This window comes from Passer domesticus, chromosome 5 (assembly GCF_036417665.1).
Source record: "Passer domesticus isolate bPasDom1 chromosome 5, bPasDom1.hap1, whole genome shotgun sequence".
Lineage (NCBI taxonomy): Eukaryota > Metazoa > Chordata > Aves > Passeriformes > Passeridae > Passer > Passer domesticus.
Window position 1 is genome coordinate 5,125,043 of NC_087478.1, and position 20,049 is coordinate 5,145,091.

At 46.8% G+C, this 20,049-nt stretch overlaps 1 protein-coding gene across 3 annotated transcripts in view; it reads left to right on the top strand.

The window, feature by feature from the left end:
* The first annotated feature begins 17,818 nt into the window (after positions 1–17,818).
* The window catches only part of CAMK1D (calcium/calmodulin dependent protein kinase ID), a 206,031-nt gene continuing 203,800 nt past the window's right edge, over positions 17,819–20,049 (top strand). The window contains exon 1 of one of the 3 annotated variants that reach the window (XM_064421777.1): positions 17,819–18,162. In XM_064421777.1, coding sequence (XP_064277847.1) covers positions 18,071–18,162 — 92 coding nt within the window. In that variant the 5' untranslated portion in view covers positions 17,819–18,070. The remainder of the gene's footprint in view (positions 18,163–20,049) is intronic. The other 2 variants (XM_064421779.1, XM_064421778.1) reach the window with 2 other exon arrangements.

Below are 20,049 nucleotides of genomic sequence, written 5' to 3' on the forward strand. Positions count from 1 at the left end.
CATTTCTTGCAAGTTGGATATATAAACCTAATTATTCCAGGTTTGGTACTCTGACATCAAAAAAAATTAAAAAGCAAGCATAAAATATGCGTTATTGCCTATATCCTTGCAGTTATGTACCTCCAGGGTAGTGTGAGGTGGCTCTTTGTTCCAGCCTGCATGTTTTAGCTGTGCCTGGGGTGTGTGGGAGGAGATGGTTTATGAATGTGTGCAAGGCTCCGTGCACAGTTATGCAAGAGCTTGTTTCTGAAATAGAGGGATCCCAGGAAACACAGAGAGAACACAGCCCACCCATCCTGGAGAGCCAAACCCCCCTGCAGGAACCTCACACCTTCTCCAAGATTCATTCCCAAGGGGGAATGAGGAGAAGGGAGCAGATTTACATGGTACTGTGCTACGTGATGTAAATGAATGCTGCAATAATCCAATTTATTTCCACAGCTGGAGGTGCTGTCCACAAGATAGCATCATCCAGTCCAAAGACTCTGGGAACTGATCTGTCCTTGAGGCTGAGGGTGAACATGCTACAAAGGTGATTCCTGGTGCAGTGGTATATAAGCCAAAAGGAAAATAAATAGTCAGGAAAAGCAAGAAAGTAAAGCATATTTTCAGTCTAAAGTGATTGATTTGGTCCTCTGTGCTTGATCAGGCAAATTAAGAATGTGTGGAGCCAACTTCTGCTGTAGAGAGGGATGAGAGAGGAAACAGAGGGAGCCAGAAATCTCCATGCCCAGGTTACAGAAATGAAGGCCAGCTGAGCAATGGCTACATCCCAGAGGTTGGTGCTGTGCTGGAAGAGGCTGCCAAAGCAAATTTGCTAAGGGAATGTGTTTTGGATCTCTTTTTGCAGCCCTCAACAGCAGTGTCAGAGCTTCTGGCTTAGACTGGCCAGGGGCTGGCCACATGTACAGGGTTTTTGGGAGCCCATCAGTGTCTGGGTCTGAGCTTGCTCCATATTGTGATGCTTTCCTGGCATCTTGGACATCTCACAGAGGTTTGTGACTCCCACAGAGACAGGTGTGGCTGAGCCCCTCACTTTGGGGTGTTGCAGTGGCCAGAGCAAGGCCAGCCACACCACTCTGGAGTGAAGCCTCACCCTTGGCACTGCTGCTCCTCTGTGGCTTCTCCTGCAGCACCAAACCTGTTTGCAAAGGTCTCAGGTGTGTCAGACCAGCTTTTCAGCTCTACCATTCCCGTCACAGCTCCTGGAGCCTGCTTGGGAGTTAATAACTCAGCAGTTTAATATTAGCCAATAACCTAACAATTCCCAAAAGCTAACTGGGAGAAGCAGATATTCTCTTCTGCCTGTTTCTAAGTCTGAAACCTCTGCAAGTTCTTTCAATTTAATCTTTGGCTTTTTCATGCTCTGAGGCTGTGGGCTGTGCACCTCTGTGCCTTCCTTCCCCTTTCCCACACTTCCTTCATTGCCTTCCACAGAACCATTTCTGCCCTGTGAACTGAGCTTTACTAAATTGCATTCAAACTCATTAGGGTCTGCACAAAAGCCAATATTTCTTGTGAAAAACCACTGAAGCCAGAATGGTGAAGAAGAAGGACACCCACAGACCTGCTCACAAGGCTTGTGCTGGGCTGCAGCACAGAAGCCTGTCTGAATCTAAAGGACTCCCTCATTTACCACAGCTTTGCACCAGCCAGTGTGTAGGGCTGGATCCTGCAGGGTGGGCAGCACATCCCCACCCTGGGGAGAAATCTCAGCACAGCTCTCACAGCAGAAAGGCCCCACAGGCTGTGAAAATGGAGATTTCAGGTCACAAAATTAATCTCAGATTTTATGGGAGTATGAAAGCTTTCGGATGGGTGTGTTTTTTCTGTCTTTCTGATATAAATTAATATAAGTATAATGATGTTGCACCATTGCACCAGCTGTACTGCTTTTCTCTCTGAAGAAGGACTAAATCATTAAAGCAGCCACAGGTTTTAGATATCCAGAATCCAATGATTTATTAAAAATGCTCCTGGTTGTGTCATTTCTAATAGAACAGCTATTCTGCATCAGCCCTGTTGGGGCCTGCATCAGGTATAGCCCCTGAGTTACTAAAGCATCACCATTGCTCTGAAATATTCTAAAACACTGGGAAAACTTGATGGGGTCTATAAAGAAATACTGATCCTTGCTGAGCCAAACCCCAGCACAGTTTCCTGGGGCTGTAGGCACAATAATTCCAGAGCTCTGGAATTATATATGGCAGCAGCAGCAGGGCTTTTCCTGTAGTGTGAGTTAGGGAGTGCATGGGCAACACTTGCAGCCCTGCCTCCCTTGGGGAGCAGATCAGGGGGATGCCTTTTAATTGTCCCTGCCGTGAGAGCTGGGCACTCAGGATAAAGCCAAAAAACCCCCCAACTTTTGGACTTTTCAGTCAAGAATGTAGGAAATTAGTCATTAATTCACATTTTCAGTTGTGCGGAGAAAGAGGAAAAAAACAACTTTCTTTTTCTTATGGTTAGGAAAAGAAATTGTTATTTTATGCATTAGGAGAGAGCTGCCAACAGGGCTTTAGACTTTCTCCCCAAACAGGAATAGTTGCCTTTCAGATGCAGCAGTGGAAACAAATGTGCTTCTTAGCACGTATCTTCCCTCATCCAAAAGCCCCTAAAGAACCATGTTCTCTGCTGATAGAAATCAGCACAGCTCCAAAGCCAAACCCTCTGAGATGCTGACCACAGCCTTACAGGCAGAAGTGATTCCAAGAGCAGCACTGTGGCTCTTTTAACACCAGCTGAAGGCCAGTGGGGAGCAGGGAGTGTGCAGGAAATGGTTTTGGGAAGCAGCTCATATTTATCTTGGTGCCACCTGGGGCAGCTCTCCATGCAAACCAGGGCGTTTGCATAAAAAATAAACCTCAGGCCCTCGTGCTGATCTACCAAGCACTCAAAGCCAAGCCTGCTCTGCATTGAGACAATCTGCTTGGGATGCATCCTTCCAGAGCTCTGCCCCAGCCCCTGGCTGGCTCTGGCATCATCTCCTCCCCAATGCTGGTGCCTGGTGCCAGGGCATGGTCAGGGGGTCCTGGGACCACAGCTGTCGGCTCATGCTTTTAATTTATCTGTGTAAAGTTTGAAAAAAACCAAAACAAACAAAAAAAATCCCTTTTTATTTTTTCTGTGCAATGCCACCTGCTGTGTAGAAAAAGAAGCCCTTTGGTCCCTGACTTTACTCCTTCTACAATATGGTGATCAAAAAGGTGATGTTTTTACCCCAAGGTGTTTCCAGGGGACAAGAGGAGAGTGCAGCCAGTTCATGTAAAGCAATCCTGGCTGGAGAGGCCTGCTTCATCTCAGCTGCAAAATTAGGATGATGTTTGCTGTAGCTTTTGCAGCAAAGGAGGCCTGGAGGCAGAATTTTGAGGAAACTGCTGAATGAGGAATTTTGGGAGTGTCACTCCCTCAGGGAGGGCAAGGTGAAGCAAAGCAAGTCCTTGATTTCTCGGTTCAGCACAGGGCACATCAGAGGCACAGACAGGCTGTGTGAGAGCCTTTTGCTGTGGTTAATATTGGTTTAGCATCAATAATAACAGGGTGGCAGAGCATCCCTAGCAAGGCCACACTGCCAAGCCATTAGGTAGAAAAGATCCTTCCTTGGATGTAAATTCGTTTTACCAAGGCTGAAAATACCCCAACCAAAGAAACTCACAATGGTGAATAAGTCCACTGCTAGAAAAGGAGGAAAATGGGTAGAAAAGTGTTTATCTTAAAGCACATAATACAGAATCCTTTCTGCCATGCTGAACAGCAGGACTGGGAAGGTGTGAAAGCCCTTTGGGTGCCCACAGCCACACTTCAGCAGGACTGAACAGCCAAGGATGGAAGAAATGTTGAATTCTGTCCTAAAAATTGTGTTTTCTTACTAAATTTTCACTAACTTTGCCAAAATGTCCATTGTTCCTGTACAGTATGTAAAGGCAGTGCCAATTACAAATATCTCTATAATTTCTCTTTATTTAGGTCCTTGCACTTCTACATTTCCACCACACCAAACTGGGAATAGCTGCATTTTGAATTCTCCACTGGAATTTTACCACAATCTTGCTGCACTGGATTCAAACTGACATTGGAGAGGGGTTGATGATGGTGATGTGCCACCTTCAGACCTCTTGGTCACTGCTTGGCACTTGCAAAGCTGATGTCAGGAACCATCAGGCACAGCTGGATAAAATCAGGATGTGAAGTTCTCTGGTATTAAACTGTCACATTCATATTTTCTGAAAAATCCCTTTGCCCAGGATTTTTCTCCTGGGAATCTGAGAAGCCTCAGAGGAAAAGGAAAACAATAATTATCTGATTTGCTTCTCCTGTGTTTTGCTGCTTTGGAATGTGTTTGGAGATTGTTTACCAACAGGCGATTGTTTCATTGGGTTCTGCTGTGAGTTATTTGGCTCAATGGCCAACTGGGGCAAAGCTGTGTCAGACTCTGGAGAGAGTCACGAGTTTTCATTATTATCTTTTTAGCATCATTCTGTAAGTATCCTTTCTGTATTTTTTAGCATAGTATAGTTAGTATTCTTTAATATAATATAGTATCATAAAATAATAAATTAGCCTTCTGAGAACATGGAGCCAGATTCATCATTCCTCTCTGCCACAAGGACACCCCACAAATACAATATTAAACTGCCTCAGCCACAGTCTCTACCATACATACCACATATACCATAAGGAGAAGCAGTCCCAAACTGACACCCACAAGATTTACCCCTGCACCAGCAGTCCATGCACCCACTGCCCCCAAACCACAGCTACCCCTTGGGGTTTTTTTAATAAAAATTGCTCCCTAACAGGAAAATATTCCCACTGCTCATACACATGCATGCCCACATGGCTATCACCTTGGTTTTTTCCAAATTAATCCAGACTTCTTTTAAGGGAGAAGGCAAGGAGAACTTGTTGTTTTTCTCATGACAGTGTAGAGGCAGATGAGGGAGGAATATTAAGAGGAGCAACAAAAAGATAGAAAATAAGTAAAACCAGCCCTTTTTTCCTTCACATAGCATATACTCTGAAGGAAACTATTCTGTACCAAAAAGGACCCTTTTTTTTAATGTGTGGAGGTGGTTTTTAAGGAGAGCAAGACACTGTGAGTGTTAGTGCAGAGCATCCTCCTGGAAGAAGAACTGATACAGAGCTGGGGGATGGGAAGCCATGGCAGGGCAGATGGGGCTGTTGTGCTGGGAGGTAACAGGAAAAATAAATGTGCTGGCTCAAAAACATCACAGATGTGGCTATTGCAGGCTTGCTGGTGCAGCAGGTTCCTGGAACTGTTTGTCTGAACATCCACCCTGTGTGCTCAGCCCCTGACAAACACAGAGTTACCCAGGGTACAAGAAGACCCATGTCACAGTGCTATAATGAGAACATGTGGCATCATCAAGCTGCATCCCTCTTCAGGAGAATGGCAGGCATTTCTGGAGCAGCCCTTTTCATTAGCTAAAGGAGCTCTTGTTGAAAAATAACCCCACCCGCTCTAAACTTAATTTTCCCATTTGATGCATAAATTAAGAGTCGAATAATCTGAGTCAGAATTCAAGGGTTTTAAGGAAGAGGCAGCAGCAGGTCTAGCACAGGGTCTAGCTCAGATGCATTTTGTTTTTTCCAGGCCTTCATCCACAGCATGATTTCCCAGTTGTTCCACTCTGGCAGGGAGCAATGGTTTCATCTGCCCAGCAGATACACCCAAAACTAAGGCTGAACATGAACAGTGCATGCACAGTCTCCAAGAAGTCTGAAATCTGAATCATTCCAGACAGTCCCTGCAATGTTTGCTGGTGTTTGTTTTCCCAAGTTAGCAGAAAAGTGGAAGCAGGTGTACAATGGTAGGAAGAGCTCACCCTAATTCCTAATTCCAAGGCTTTTCTCACACTGGTGAAGTCATCTGCCCATAGATCTGTGATTATCTGGGTTCAGGTGTCTCTGTCAGATACAGACCCTCCTGTCAGCTCCTTATAATTTACCCTGGCCCAGCATTCTTAGTTAAGGCTGATTGAACTGTGAAAACCAGCTGTATGACACTCCCGTGGTGCACAAAATCCAGCTGGATGAGGCAGGATAATGTTTCCAAAGGTCTGCAGTCTGGGCCATCTTTAGTCTTGAAATGACCAGGCTTTGAGCATGACAGCTTACATGGGAGATCAACTGGTGGACACAATCACTTTTCTCTGTGATTTTTTTTAAAACATGGAAGTAGCTGACAACAGTAGCTGACAACTGGGTTGTTGACATCCAAAACTCAACCTGCTCACTGACTTCTGAGGATGGAAATGATGCAAGTCAAACCATGACTGCAAATGACACCAAAGCTAACAAGCCCAAATACTTTAGGAAGTTGGGCAGGTGAGGTTCATGCTTCAGCTCTCCTATGGAATGTCCACCAAAGTTCATTTTGTAAGGGAAACTTTTGGTCAAGGATTTGAAGTCTTACCGTGAAGATGGAACCAGGACAGAACTTGCTCTCCAGCTCTAACGTGTGGTGAAACAGGGAGAAAACAAGGGACAGAAAGCTTTTGGTTAAGAGGATTGAATTTACTTGGGAAAGCTCAGTGAGGAGGATGGTGGTGCACAGTGTAAAATCCAAATTAGATTTTATCTGACTACACAGGCACTGGAAACACACAGACAGGGTAAAACACAGCTCAGCCCCACTAAAAATTCAACCCATGGGAGCAAAGAGTGGCCGGATTCCTGTCTGGTGGGATGGTGATCAGCTGGGAGATGCAGTGTGTGGAGACAAGACAAAAAGCACAACTCTGTTTAGGATTTGGAGGAGGAAGGAAGGTAAGGGGAGAGAAAGGTATGAGGATGCAGTCATGGTGTCCTCATGAGCACAGAGGGGTGGTAGGAATGCAGATTTACAGAGGGCACCACAGTTTAATTAACATCAAATAGAGTGAGATGGAGGAACAGCTGGTGAAGAGATGTAACATTCACTCCAGGCTTTTGGTTTACTTGGAGACATGGACAAAATGACACAGGGACTGAAGTTCAGGTTGAAGTATTGTGTTAAGGCCCATGAGCCTCAGGGAAACTAAACCAGATTAAAACATGCCAGTGACTGGGATGATGAGGCCACCAGCTTCTCTGCACCCCAGTTTCCCCTCAGTAATGAGGATGATGATGATGCTTACCAAAGAGCATGCAGTGTGGATAAATCAAGGCAAGAGCCTTGATGGCAAACAGGACAGAGACCATCATATTCCAGCAGAAATTACCCCAAAATTGAGGTGAGGAGCCTCTTTGTGACAGCTCCTGGGGTTTGATGTGCCTGTAGAGCAGAGTGTTCACACCAGCCACTGCTCATAGCCCCATGCACGTGTGGGAGATGAGGGAAGGCAGGCAAAAATAGCCTGTGAAGGCTTTGTTCAGCCCATAGTTGACTTGAGGCACACTTTGGCAGCTTGATGATGGGGGGGAAAAGTGAGTATTGCTAAATGAAATGAGCAAAGTTGGATAAAGCATTCTGGCTTTCCTCACTTTTTATGCCCATGCAAAGTTAATTAAGGGAGAGTGCCTAAAACATGCCATTCAATTAAATGAGTTTTCAAAGAGCACAAAGTGAACTGCAGCTCCATCAGACAAAGACACCTGCATTGTGGCACAAGGCATGGAGACACAGGTTTGATTAAACACCTTGTAACAACTTTTGTGGGGCTGTAGCTTTTACAACAATTAGGTGAAAGCACATTTTTCCAGCTGAATTATAGAGCTCTGAAAAAGGAGGTTCACCTTTCTATTAAAAACCTTTCCCCCACCATCAAACTCTGCCTAACTCACCTTCTGGAGATCCTTTCACAGTCTGCTCACATCCCAGCAGGCATGAATTTGCTCAGCTGGAAGAATCTCACCAGCTGACACTGGCCATGGCATCCTGAAAGTCAGGAATTCCAGTAAAACTCTCCAAATATTGTTTGATTTTGCTAAACACGGGCAACTTCTCTTTTCAGATCTGGCAGTGAATGAGGCTTTTGGCTACAATTGCAGAACTGGATCTCTTCTTTGCTTGGCAGCTCATCTGGCAATTATGCTGTGTAAATGGAGTATGGCTTGCAGAAAGTGGAGGGCACAGACTGAGCCCTTGAGCAGCTTCAGCTGAGCTCCATCACTTGTTTGCTGATGGGGATGTTTGCTCTGTGCAGAGCAAGGCAGTGATTAAGCCTGGATCCAAGAGTTCGTCCCAGGTTTATAGCTGCTCCATGAGTAATGCCTGGTCCTGTGAACAGGATTACCCCTGTCCTCTGTCAAGGCAGGTCTGAGCTCAGACATTTACCTTCCATGGAGGAAGAGCTGAGCTCCAGGCACAGCCCAGGGCAGTCCTGATGTCTCTGCTCTGGAGAAAAGAAGCTCCCATGTTTTATCTGAAGCACCCACTGAATTTGGGGTCTGTCTGCCCATCTGCACTATGACATGGCCTAAACCCATTGCAAATTCATGTTTTATGTAAAGAACAGAAATTCAGATTTGAATAAGCTCATGCTCATGTAAAACTCTACTTTTCCTTTCCAAACCAGTGGTTCCCCTTTCTCACATAGATCCTCTTTACACATTAGCTTTTTTTTTTTTCCTCCAACCTCTTCATGAGCTTTTCATTGGTCCCATCCTGGATTTAGGGATCTCCAGCTTCCCATGGCCTGCCAAGGTCCACCCAGCTTTTTCAGGCTGGAAGAGGACAGGATATACCCAGGATCATTTCTGTCACATTTCCACTGTCACCCCTGCAACATAACCCTGTTGCAGCCCTAAATAACATGTTGGGTTGGGGAATCTGCCCATTAATGAAAACTAAAACACCTCTTTTGGGTTGATTTGGGCAACAGGACTCTGTTTTGGCTCTTGTCCCATGTGCCCATCATTGGCTGTTGGCACTGTGCTGCTCCTTGCATGTGAGTGTCAGCCTGGACTTAATGTGGTGACTAAAGTTAATTAGCAAAGCTCCTTCTCCCGTCGTTATTCAGCAACATCAATGTATGTGGAAGGAAAGAACAAAATGAGCCAAATTCATTTCAGTCCTGTGAAAACCCTGGAAAAATAGCCATGTTCCCCAAATGGGAAAAAGAGAAAATGAGGAGATAAAAAAATTTAATTTCCAGCTCCTAAGAGGACCTTACCAATAACAATATAAAAGATAGCTGAGTGTTCTGCTTAAATGAAAAAAATGATTACTTCACAGGCAAGTGAGTGGTTTTCCCTATCTTCTTCCCCTGCCTCTGTCATTTAATTTTTTTCCCCTCCACTTTTATTATTAACTGCATTGGTGTGGTGAGACGGTGCTGGAGGCTATTGACATTTCTCTTTGGAGCAAGTGGAGGTGACATCCAGAATAAGTCACCTCCTTTGGAGGGGATGAGTCTGGCCTGTGACCTCTGGAAGGGAGTTGTGTTGATGCAACATTCACATGGCTCAGATAAAAACATCAAGCTCAGGAAGATGAGAACTCATAGTGCATTTTCAGGCTTAACAGTGAAATCACACAAAGCTAAGGAGGTGTGGTGCATCCTCAGGGTGAATGTGGACCCAGTGCATTGCTGGGACAGGCTGTAGAGGGAAGAGAGGCTCTTCCATGGTTCCAGTCAGCGTAACTGTGACTACTGAGTGCTTCACAGGCAGTGGTACCTGGCCTCTAAGTGCTGTTTTGAGGTTCACAAGCTGAGTTCCCTGATGGATAATCCACTGGACAGAAGAACAGTGCAGCAGGCAGCTAAACCAGCCGAGCCCCACATCCTACACTCTTGAGTTCTCTTGTGCACTTGTAGCCCCTCCAGGCTCCCTGATGTCCAAAAAGGTAACATGTCTTTCCAGGGAGGAATAACTTGATCTCTTCTTTCTACTCTGACTTCTCATCCTCAGTAGATGAATTAATGTGGTTTCTGCCGGGCTGTTGGGGTCCACTCCAGCTAGCTATGGACCCTTTCCCAAACAATAATTCATAGATGAAGGTAAAAGATTGAGCAGCACTCTTCTCCACGTGGGAAATGTTCTCCATTGTCCCAAGAGACACAGCAGGTGGACAAACCCATGGGAGAAAGAGGGTGTTCCCTGGTGGCAGGGGACTTTTATACCCTGGGAATGGGGACAGAGGGAGAGGTCCACAGCCAGTGGGATACCAGTGAGGAGTGGCAAGGGAAGGGGTAAGTCAGAGGAGAGATCACCAGGGGGTACTGAGATGGGTGAGGGAAAGGCCATGGGATGGGGGAAAGGGATAACAAACACGTGATATAACATAAGCTAATCAGTGCAATATAAAGACTACTCTGTGCAAATTTCCAATCACCCAGTGCAAAGCAACAACTAATTAAACTATTTAGTGCAACACAACAAGTCGAGTCCTCTTTTTGGGCTGGTCTGTGATGGAAATGGGTACGAAGTCAGAATTTGCTGGGGGTGGAGAGGACCAACAGGCACGGAGCTGATTCAGAGAGAGGTGTGATCAGACAATCCTCCCTTCCTGAGGGCACGGGCTATTAACCCCACTTGTAGAAGACAGTCAGGTTGCAAAGTCAAACTCCCGGGAGCCAGGAAACACCAGAATTAACAGCCTGCACAGCCACAATGCGGGCCTTTCTGCACATCAGATGTGAGGCATCCTTTAATTACCTGATCACCTATCATTTGGGGTTGTTTTAATCTGGCGAGCCGCCCCAGGCCTCGTTAACAGGCGCTGCTCAAGCCGCAGGCCGCGCTCAGCATTCATTTCCTCGGCAGCGCCGCTGCGGAGCCCCGGCGCCTGATCAATATTAATGCCTTTATCTGCACAGCGTAGCTCCAGCCGGGGAGCTGAGCCACAGAGAGATTAAGGCCAAAATGATCAAACGCACTTGCTAATTTTGGGTGCTCGATTCGCGGCAGCGGGATCCGATCTTCGGCGTTTCGCTGCACTCGGAGTGCCTGGAGCTCTGCTCCCTCTGACATGTTCCTGTCTCCCAGGGCAGATCCATCCTCAGTGCCCTGCATGGGGCAGCAGGAGCAGCAAGGAGAATCTTTTTGTTGTGCAGATGAATTTTCTGTGCTGAACTGTTCAGAGCAAGGGACAAATCCTGGGGAAAATAAAAGCAAACAAAAACCAAGCAAAGCTGTACTGGCCATTCAGTGTGGGCCCAGCTGGCCAAGAAAGCCAAGGGTATCCTGGCCTGTATCAGCAATAGTGTGGCCAGCAGGACCAGGGCAGGGATTGTCTCCCTGTATTCAAAACGGTGAGGCCACACCTCAAATCCTGGGGTCAGTTCTGGGCTCCTCATGACAAGCAAGACATTGAGGGGCTGGAGCATGTCCAGAGAAAGGCACCAGAGCTGGGGAAGGGTCTGGAGCACAAATCTGATGAGGAGCAGCTGAGGGGGTGTTTATCCTGGAAAAAAAGGAGGCTGGGGATGATCTTATCACTCTCTACAACTCCCTGACAGGAGGTTGTAGCCAAGTGGGGGTTTGTCTCTTCCCTCAAATAACAAGGGACAGAACAAAAGGAAACAGCCTCAACCTGTGCCAGGGAAGGTTAAGACTGGATATTAGAAAAAAAATTCTTTACTAGAAGGGTTGTCAAACACTGGCACGGGCTGCCCAAGGAAGTGGCTGAGTCACCAGGAAGTATTTAAATGACATGTAGATGTGGCATTTGGGGACATTAGTTGTGGCCTTGAGAGTGCTGGTACTTGATGATCTTAAAGATCTTTTCCAATTTAAATCATTTTACGGTGTCAAATTGGAAGTATTTTTGTATTCTTGTTTTTTTGATATTTTTTGTAGCTTTTCAGTCCTTACTTCATCACCCAAAATCCTTTCAATATAAAATTTGGAGATGTAAAGTCCCAAAGTATTCCCCCAAAACTCAAGTGTGCAAAGCCAGTTCTGCCAAATTAGCTAGAGAAAGATCCAGTTCTCATTTTTACCAGTACTTACCCCATTACATAACATTGATCTCAACAGGTGCAGCCCATTGGATCCCGAGGCAAACCTCCAACTTCACAGCCCAGGGACTGAGAAAAGAGAAGTGTGAGCAGGGTTTGTGTTGGCCATGCAGCTCTCTAACATTATGAAATATCCTGTGATTTCACATTGGGTTCTTGGCACCAGGGAAACAGCAAGATTTGGGACCCCAGAGCTCAGCATCAGGAACTGAGTGGGGTGTGTGCTTTTGCCCTTTATTGTATTTGTAGGGATGCCCCGACAAAAGCAGGAATGATGCATCTGACTCCATGTTCTCTGAAGGCTAATTTATAACTTTGTTATACTATATTATATTAAAAAATACTATACTAAAGAATACAGAAAGGATACTTACAGAATGCTGAAAAGATAATAATAAAAACTCGTGACTCTCTCCAGAGTCCTGACACAGCTTGGCACTAAACAGCCAATGAGTCAAAACAAGACTCACACCAGAACCCAATGAAACAATCACCTGTGGGTAAACAATCTCCAAATGCATTCCACATGAGCACAACATAGGAGAAGCAAATGAGATATGAATTGTTCCCCTTTTCTCTGGGGCCTCTCAGCTTCCCAGGAGAAAAGTCCTGGGCAAAGGGATTTTTCAGAGAATGTGAATGCCACAGCCCTTTCTAACTTTTGTCCCTGGGAACATCTCCTGTCTCTCCTCCCCCTCTCCTGCCCATCTCTTATCCATTCCCTGCTCCCTGTCTGTCCTGCCAGCTCTCCCATTGCCCACATCCATCTACACCCCCTTGTTGTTCCTCTCTCTTCTGCTTTGGCAGTGATAGGGGTTTTTTTCCTCCCACTACAATTTTATATGACCGTGATTTACGACCCTGGCTTTAAAGATTTATTGCAATGCACACATGGCACAGCAGCCTCTAAGTGATGTATTTAGCCTGGTTATTATTCTCTTATACAGCAATTTTTCCAAAGTGAAACAAGCAGCCTCATGTTGTCAAAACTGTTGTCCCCTAACTTCTGAGGTTTATTCTGAAGAGAATAAAACCAGGGAAGAGAAGCAACTTAAAGAGGTTGGCTGGCATCTGCAAACCTCACGACTAATACAAGCACATGGGAGCTTAACCAGGCACCAGATGGTCTTCAGACAATTAATTGCAGGTCGAGGACTCACATCTAGATCAGCTCTTGTTCATTCCTCTTTACAGAAATGGTTAAAAACCTGACAGAAATTTAAACTCCCTCCTCCCTCTGAGAAAAACAGCAATGGCAACAACCATCAGCTCCTCTCCCTCACTTTTGCATGTTTTAGGACAGTGTTTACCTAGGACGAGCAAGGGCCTTAGGTCATCTTAGAGAGCTTAAACTGATCTAAGGCTTTAATGTGCTTAGAGGTGGTGGAAGGACGTGGATTATATTTAACCCTAAAAACCCACAGACAACTGTGTACCTAAGACAGGCAGAAGTCTCTTGTTTGGCATGGATTTGTGTTCCCTTCTTCACATGCATCCTGTTGATGTACAGACCAAGTCAAAGTCCCCTAAAATCACTGAGAAGTGTTAAATTAGCTGAAAGGAGCACTGCTGTTGGCATCAGCAGGTTCAGCCTTCTGTTGTGGACATTCCTAGAGCCAAGTTTATAATTTTCTGTACTGAACTTGTGGTGTCAAAACTGATCTGGAAAACATTAAAATCCAACCATATCACTAGTTTCACCTGTGGTGAAGATCCAAAACCTGTGGTTCCCCATCAAAATGCACCTTTCCAACTGCAGTTTTTAAAATTACTATCCAATTAAAGAAATAGTAGCAATTAAAAAAAAAATAAACATTTGAAATTGACATTTAAGAGAAACAATTTTGTCTCTCTCTTTTATGCAAGCAAAACTTGTCATAATTTTATTTTTTAATGACTAAGCACAGTACCCAAGAGGATTTCCTCCAAATTTCCAAATGGGGCACAGGCTGGAGCTGCAGCATCCCCACCATTGGAAGTGCCAAGGAATGCTGTGAGTTTGGATGGAATTATTACCATGCTAGTCAGACCTGGCATCTCAAAATATTAAGACCTGTGCTGTCAAATTTGAAGATGCCTTGCCCCAGGATTTTACTTTATCTCAGCCTTGTTTCAGAGGGTACAAAGCATCCAAGATTTTGCTTTGAGTTTCTTGCCAAGGTCTACACCCGTGGATGACAGCGTTGCTATCACTGCTCATGGGAGCAGACCAGCACTAAAAATCCTGGCTCCTCCTATGTGTGTGTGACACCAATAATCTCGCTGGGGCTGGCCCAATTTATTTCTGTCATAAGCAGAAAACCCACTATCTGAGGTTGCTGCGTGGTAGGGAAGGCAGCAGAGAACAGCTGTGGGCTCGAGTGCTGTTTGCTTTACACTGATGCTGCTCCAGAGCCTGAACGTGAGATTTTAACCCAAAACATGGCCATGGACATGTGGGTGCTCATCTCCTGGGCTTGGACCCCAGCAGCTGAGCCACAGCCACATTTCTGATGCTCTTGCAGAAAAGCATCAATAGTGCTGATTTGTAATTGGAAAGGAAGATTATATTGCATGACTCAGAAATGATGCTGGGGAAGAGGTCTGATATTATGATATTTAAGCACAGGAAAACCAGGTTGTCAGTGGAAAAGCTTGAAAAACAGACATGACTCCTTTATTTATGCTCATGATAAACTGATTTGCACAGTGCCCACAGGAAGGGTCAGCAGTGAACGTGGCCAAGCCCATCCATAGCATACATGACCAGCCCCAGCATCAGCTGGAGGGACCAAGCAGTAAAAATGCAGTTTCAAATATTGCTCCAAAAATCATATCACTTTATTCTGAAACAAAATATCTCATATAGCAGTCAATTTTGAATTCCTCTCCTAAATCTACAGTATTAATATTTTAGTATTAAGTTTTATTTAGTATTAAGTATTTAGTATTAAGTGTTTATTACTTAATTAGTTTATTATTTAATTTATTTAGTATTTAGCGTTAGTATCTTAGTATTAAGGCCTTAAAATCAGTTGGAACTTGTCCATCTGCAGTGTCAGGGTCTGGTGTTTTGCTGTGTGGAGTGGCTGGGGGCATGTGCAGCCTGTGCAGCTGTTTCAAACACACGTCAGCCACGCCTGCTCATTAGCTGTTTTCTGACACAGCCCTTGGCAGAGCTGCAGAGCAGGCCCAGGTAATGAGAGATGGCCTCTGTGCAGCCACTAAAAGGGCTTGAGTTATGTTTTATTGTCAGTCTCGATGCTGGCATTTCTGTGCATTTCATTTTACCTCTCTATTACTGCTCTTGTAATTGGGTTGTGGTAATTAAACACTGAATGCAGCCGTGCAGCTCCCCGCAGCTGCAGCACGCCCTGCTACTTGCAGCCACTCCAGAAAGAATTTTCCACGTAAGATCTTAATTTTTTAGAAATACCTGCTCTTCAAATAGCTACAATAGCTCTGCAGGAGCCTGTCAGTCAAGCAAGATTACAGACTCCCTAAATTCAGGCTGACATGACAGACTGTAATGACTTTGAAGGGGCTTTTATGGTCTATTGTGCCAGTGGTCTCTGCCTAACAGAAGCATCTCCTACACTTCTCATGAAAACTGTAATGGCTCCAGAGACGTCTAAACTATCAGTTACTTCAAATGTGAGTTATTTCACAAAGAAAAAGCACATTAATGTGATACTAAAGGAGTAGGATAAATAAGGAAAAGAGAATTTAGATTTAAATTCTAGAGTTAAAGCAAATTTGATGATGAGAAATTGCAGCCTTGGCAAGGATTTGAGCAATTTTAAGTAAAATTTTGGATGGCACTGTCTGTGCAGTGAGACTTTAATGTGATGCCATAGGGACCAGTGTGTTGTCATAAATAAAATGGTGGATGATTTTGGGATGCCATAGCCCCAAGGTAAATGACAATGCTCATCTTCTGGATGGATGAAGCTCTTTCACCTCCACCAGGCTGGGAGTCAGGGCAGACCATCACACCTGCCCTTCCTGGCCTCACACTCTCTCAATCTCCTGAAGGCAGGAGCATGGCATTTCTAACACCACATGATTTACATGTGAAAGAGAGAGAAAATGTCACAGTGGTGCTGCATGAAGGGCAGCTTGGATTTGGTAGTCAGCTGCATGTTTTTAGGTCAGTCACATCTCTCATTTCCCAGGTGGGACTCCTGGTGACACTCCCCTGGAGAAACTGCAAATCCTGAGGGCAGGGGGAAGAGGGAAGTAAGTCAGGAGCAGAAGGAAACCCGTTCCAAAGTTCATGCTGTGGCAGCACGCAAACATCCATCGCGGGAAATCCCGAGATGTTTGGGCTGTCCATGAGGCTGGACAGCCACCAAAGCATCAGAGGGCTGCAGTAATAAACCAGAGGAGCTGGCACAAGCAAAGCCACACAGGAGTGGCTCTGCCCAGCAGAGGGTAGCATTGCCCAAACACCCCGAGCTGTACTCCAGGTTTTCACTTTCACCCACCTGCGACTGCCCACCTCTGCCACAGCCCCTTTGAGATGAGAGGCACAGCTCAGCCCACACCCAGGGAAAGCCTCACAGGCTGACACTGTGCAAATTCTGCTCATAAATTACGAGAAATCTGGAAAATCAGCTTCCAGAATAAAATTTTAAGGATTCTGTTGAAAGACACAATACATGTTAAACAGTAAAGTGCATACAGTCGCGTTTGTTTTAAAGCAAATGTTATTTAGCTCCTTGTATTTGGCTTTATTTTCAGGTCCTGATTTGATGATCAGGTTTGGAGTTGATCAGGTTTGGAGCTGCCCCTGAGGCACCAGAGTGCCCGTACTGCCAACAACAAAGCCTCTGATTTGGTCACTTAACTTGAGTGTCCCAAAAGAATTACACTTTTAAAATCCAAAACTGAAGTCCAAAGACCTTAACTAAAAGCATCTCTCAGTTAGTGCAGACTGTCATTTTCTCTGATGTCTGACGAATCCTGCCTGTCACCCCGCATCAGAGCTCAGCCCATGCCCGATGTGACGACGCTAGAGGTCTCAGTGTCGCTGAGAAAAAGCTGCTTTTAGCAACAACCCCAGCCACGCGTGTGTGTGACAGTGCGAGACGCCGGAGCCGTGCCGGGCTCGGCGGTGCCGGGGGTGGGAGCGGTGCCAGGGCCGGAGCCCCGGGCTGCCTGACCCCTCTTGGGGTGCCCCTTGCTTCGAGGGCTGGGCTGGGCGAGGGTGGTCCTTGCTGGGGGATGAGATCTGACATCCCAGGACTGTGTGTGCGTGTGCGAGGCAGGTGGGCACGGACGCCCCCGCGCATCCCAGCGCATCCCCGCGCATCCAGCGCATCCCAGCGCATCCCAGCGCAGAGCCCGTCCGGGCAGCACGGCCGCTTGTGGTGTGCCTTTTTAATTTTCCTTTTTTTTTTTTTTTTCCCCTTCCTGGCTTTCCTTTTTTATTTTTTTCCCCCCCTCGCTGCTTTCCCTCCCCTCCCGTTTGACGTGCGTGGTTTTGGTGCAATGCGAATTATCTTCATTCAGTCAGGAGGGGCAGCGCCAGGCAGCAGAGCAGCGGCGGGGCTGCCTCCTCCTTCTTCCTCCTCCTCCTCCGCTTTCTCCTCTTCCTCCTCCTCCTCCTCCCATTGCCATAACAACCACGCACAGCCGCTGCGCCCGCGGGGCCGCTCCGCACCGCACCGCGCCCGGCTGCCTGAGCATCCCATGGGGCCCCGCACGGGGGTGGGGGAAGAGAAACAGTGACCTCCCTCCACAAGAAAAAAAAAAAAAAGAAAGAAAAGAAAAACAAACAAACAACAAAAAAAGAGGGACTTTTCGGCGGGGCGGGTCAGTCAGGGAGCAAAGTGACCCCAGGGCGCGGGTGCAGGAGGACGAGAGACGGGGCAGCCCCGGCAGCGGCTCCGCGGGGAGGGCACGGAGGAGGGGAGAGAAGGGGAGGGAAGGCGGGGGGGGGGAAGAGAAAGTTGGGAGGAAATAGCCCAGGAAAAGTGACACTCGCGGAGCCCGCCGGAGCGCGGAGGAAATAAAAGCGGCGGCGGGCAGGAAGTGTGAGGAGGAGGAGGAGGAAGGGGAGAAGAAGGAGGCGGAGGAGGAGGAAAAAGAAGAAGAAGAAACAGCAGCAGCCGCTGCCGCCGCGGCAGAAAAGAAAGCAAAAGCCGCCCGAGGGCTCGGAGCCGGCGGCGCGGGGCTGCGCGGCCATGGCCCGGGAGAACGGGGACGGCGGCGGCTCCTGGAAGAAGCAGGCGGAGGACATCAAGAAGATCTTCGAGTTCAAGGAGACGCTGGGGACGTAGGTGGCGGGATTGGGCTGCGGGGCCGGCGGCGGGCGCTGTCCCTTCCCCCGGTCCCCCCGGGATGCGCGGTGCCCCCGCGGGTGGGTGCGGGTTGGGTGCGGGGATTTGCGGCTGCTTCTGTGCGCATCCATCCGAGCAAGAAGTCGGAGCGACCTGGGAACGCGGAGGGAAATAGAATTGTGGGGCAGGAGCTGGGCTAGCATCACCCCTCGCCCTCCCGCTATGCGCCCCCAAAAACGCGATAAAAAGGAAAAAAGCCAAGTGCTTTAAAATATTCGTAGAAAGAGGAGACGGGGGAAGGTTTTTTCTTGATAGTGCAACTGTAAATAAATGCGGTCTGACTTGCACGCTTCCCCTAAAGCCGATGGCTGCAGCTATTCGTGGACAGACGAGCAGAAATAATCGGAGTGGATTGGATGTGTTTTAGCTACGATGCTTAACTGTTGTTGGGCTTTATTTGTTTTATTTATAGTGGCGAGGCATAAAGATTAGTAAAACGTTAGAGTTGGTTTGGTAGCTTTTTTTTTTTTTTTTTTTTTTTTGAAGGCTGAGAAAAAACACGCACAGATGGTGCAAGGAAGCGGGGTACAGGCTGGTGCCTTTTTGGCTGAGCAAAGAGTTTTATTTTTGTTTAAACTCATTTTCTCCCTCAGGATACGGTGAAGGTAGGGAGCCGGCAGTGCTGGAGGAGCCGGCACGGGCTGCTGTGTGTGAATACAGTGTAATTAGAGTTGGGTTGTGGTGAGTGCTCCTCGTAGCCGTGTCCCCACAGCTCCCATTGGAACTTCCAGCGTGTTAAACCAAGCGCTGTTAATCCCGAGCGGTGCTTTTCCTACGCTCCGTGCCGCTTCCAAAACACAGTTGAACAAGTTTTGACGGTAACATTTGAGGTTTTTTCTGCTTCCAAGGGAAGGCTCGCTATAACCAGAGTGTTTCTGGTTCGAGGGCTCGCTGGTTTCCTATGACCAGGCTGCAGGTTTGACACGGAGATGGGTCAGCAGCTCCTCGTGATGGGCTGGATAGCACAGCCCTGAGGAAAACACCGGCTTAGGAAATCAAATAAATGTCTGTCCAGGTCTCTGAAGAAGCAAAATGCAGCGTAAGAGCCAAGTGTTGTGATGTATCCTTGCCACCCTCGCTGAGTTTCTGCTGTGAGAATTCCGTGCTGGGAGAGACGTGCCCTGCTGTGTCAGCTCAGGTGTGCAGAGCCCTTCCTGAGCAAAGAGGTGCTGGGGAGGAAAGTTTGAGTGCTCTGAGGTTTGTTGGAGCAGCAGGACAATTCGCTGGGGTTCCCATTGCACAGCAATGTGAGATCTCTGTGGCTGTGGCGTTGAAGCCACCTGCGAGGGTTAATTTGTGCTGCAGGAAGAATTAACGCAGTGGCCTTGATCCAGATCCCTCTGTAGTTAAGGGGAGCTGGTGAAGGTCCCAAGGAAGGCAAAGCTGGTCAGAGTTAATAGTTATGCATATTAGCGTGGCTGTTGCAAATTAAATTCATTAAATATGGCCAATTAGTGTCTCAAACTATTAACTGAGCCTCACAGTTTGGTAAGTTCTTTCTGATGGGAGTGGAAGCTGTGAAGTTTTCAAACTTGATTTAACAGTCAATTTAGAAAGTTTTAGAAAATTAAAATAATTGGATTACAAACTTGGGCCCATATAAAGAAAATAGAGCTGTTTTCTTTTCCAGCCATAGCTGAATTTAGTTATGAATATATGTGTGTTTAGCAGCCTACACGTGGGTTACCTTCTGGTTGTGCATTCCTTAGCTTCCAAGGGCAGGCTGATAATTAGAAGATTTGAATCTGAGTTTTGGTTCTGTCCTTGGCCACCCACCAGTGCAGCACCTGCAGTTCCTACCAGGTCTGGTGTGACTTACCGGG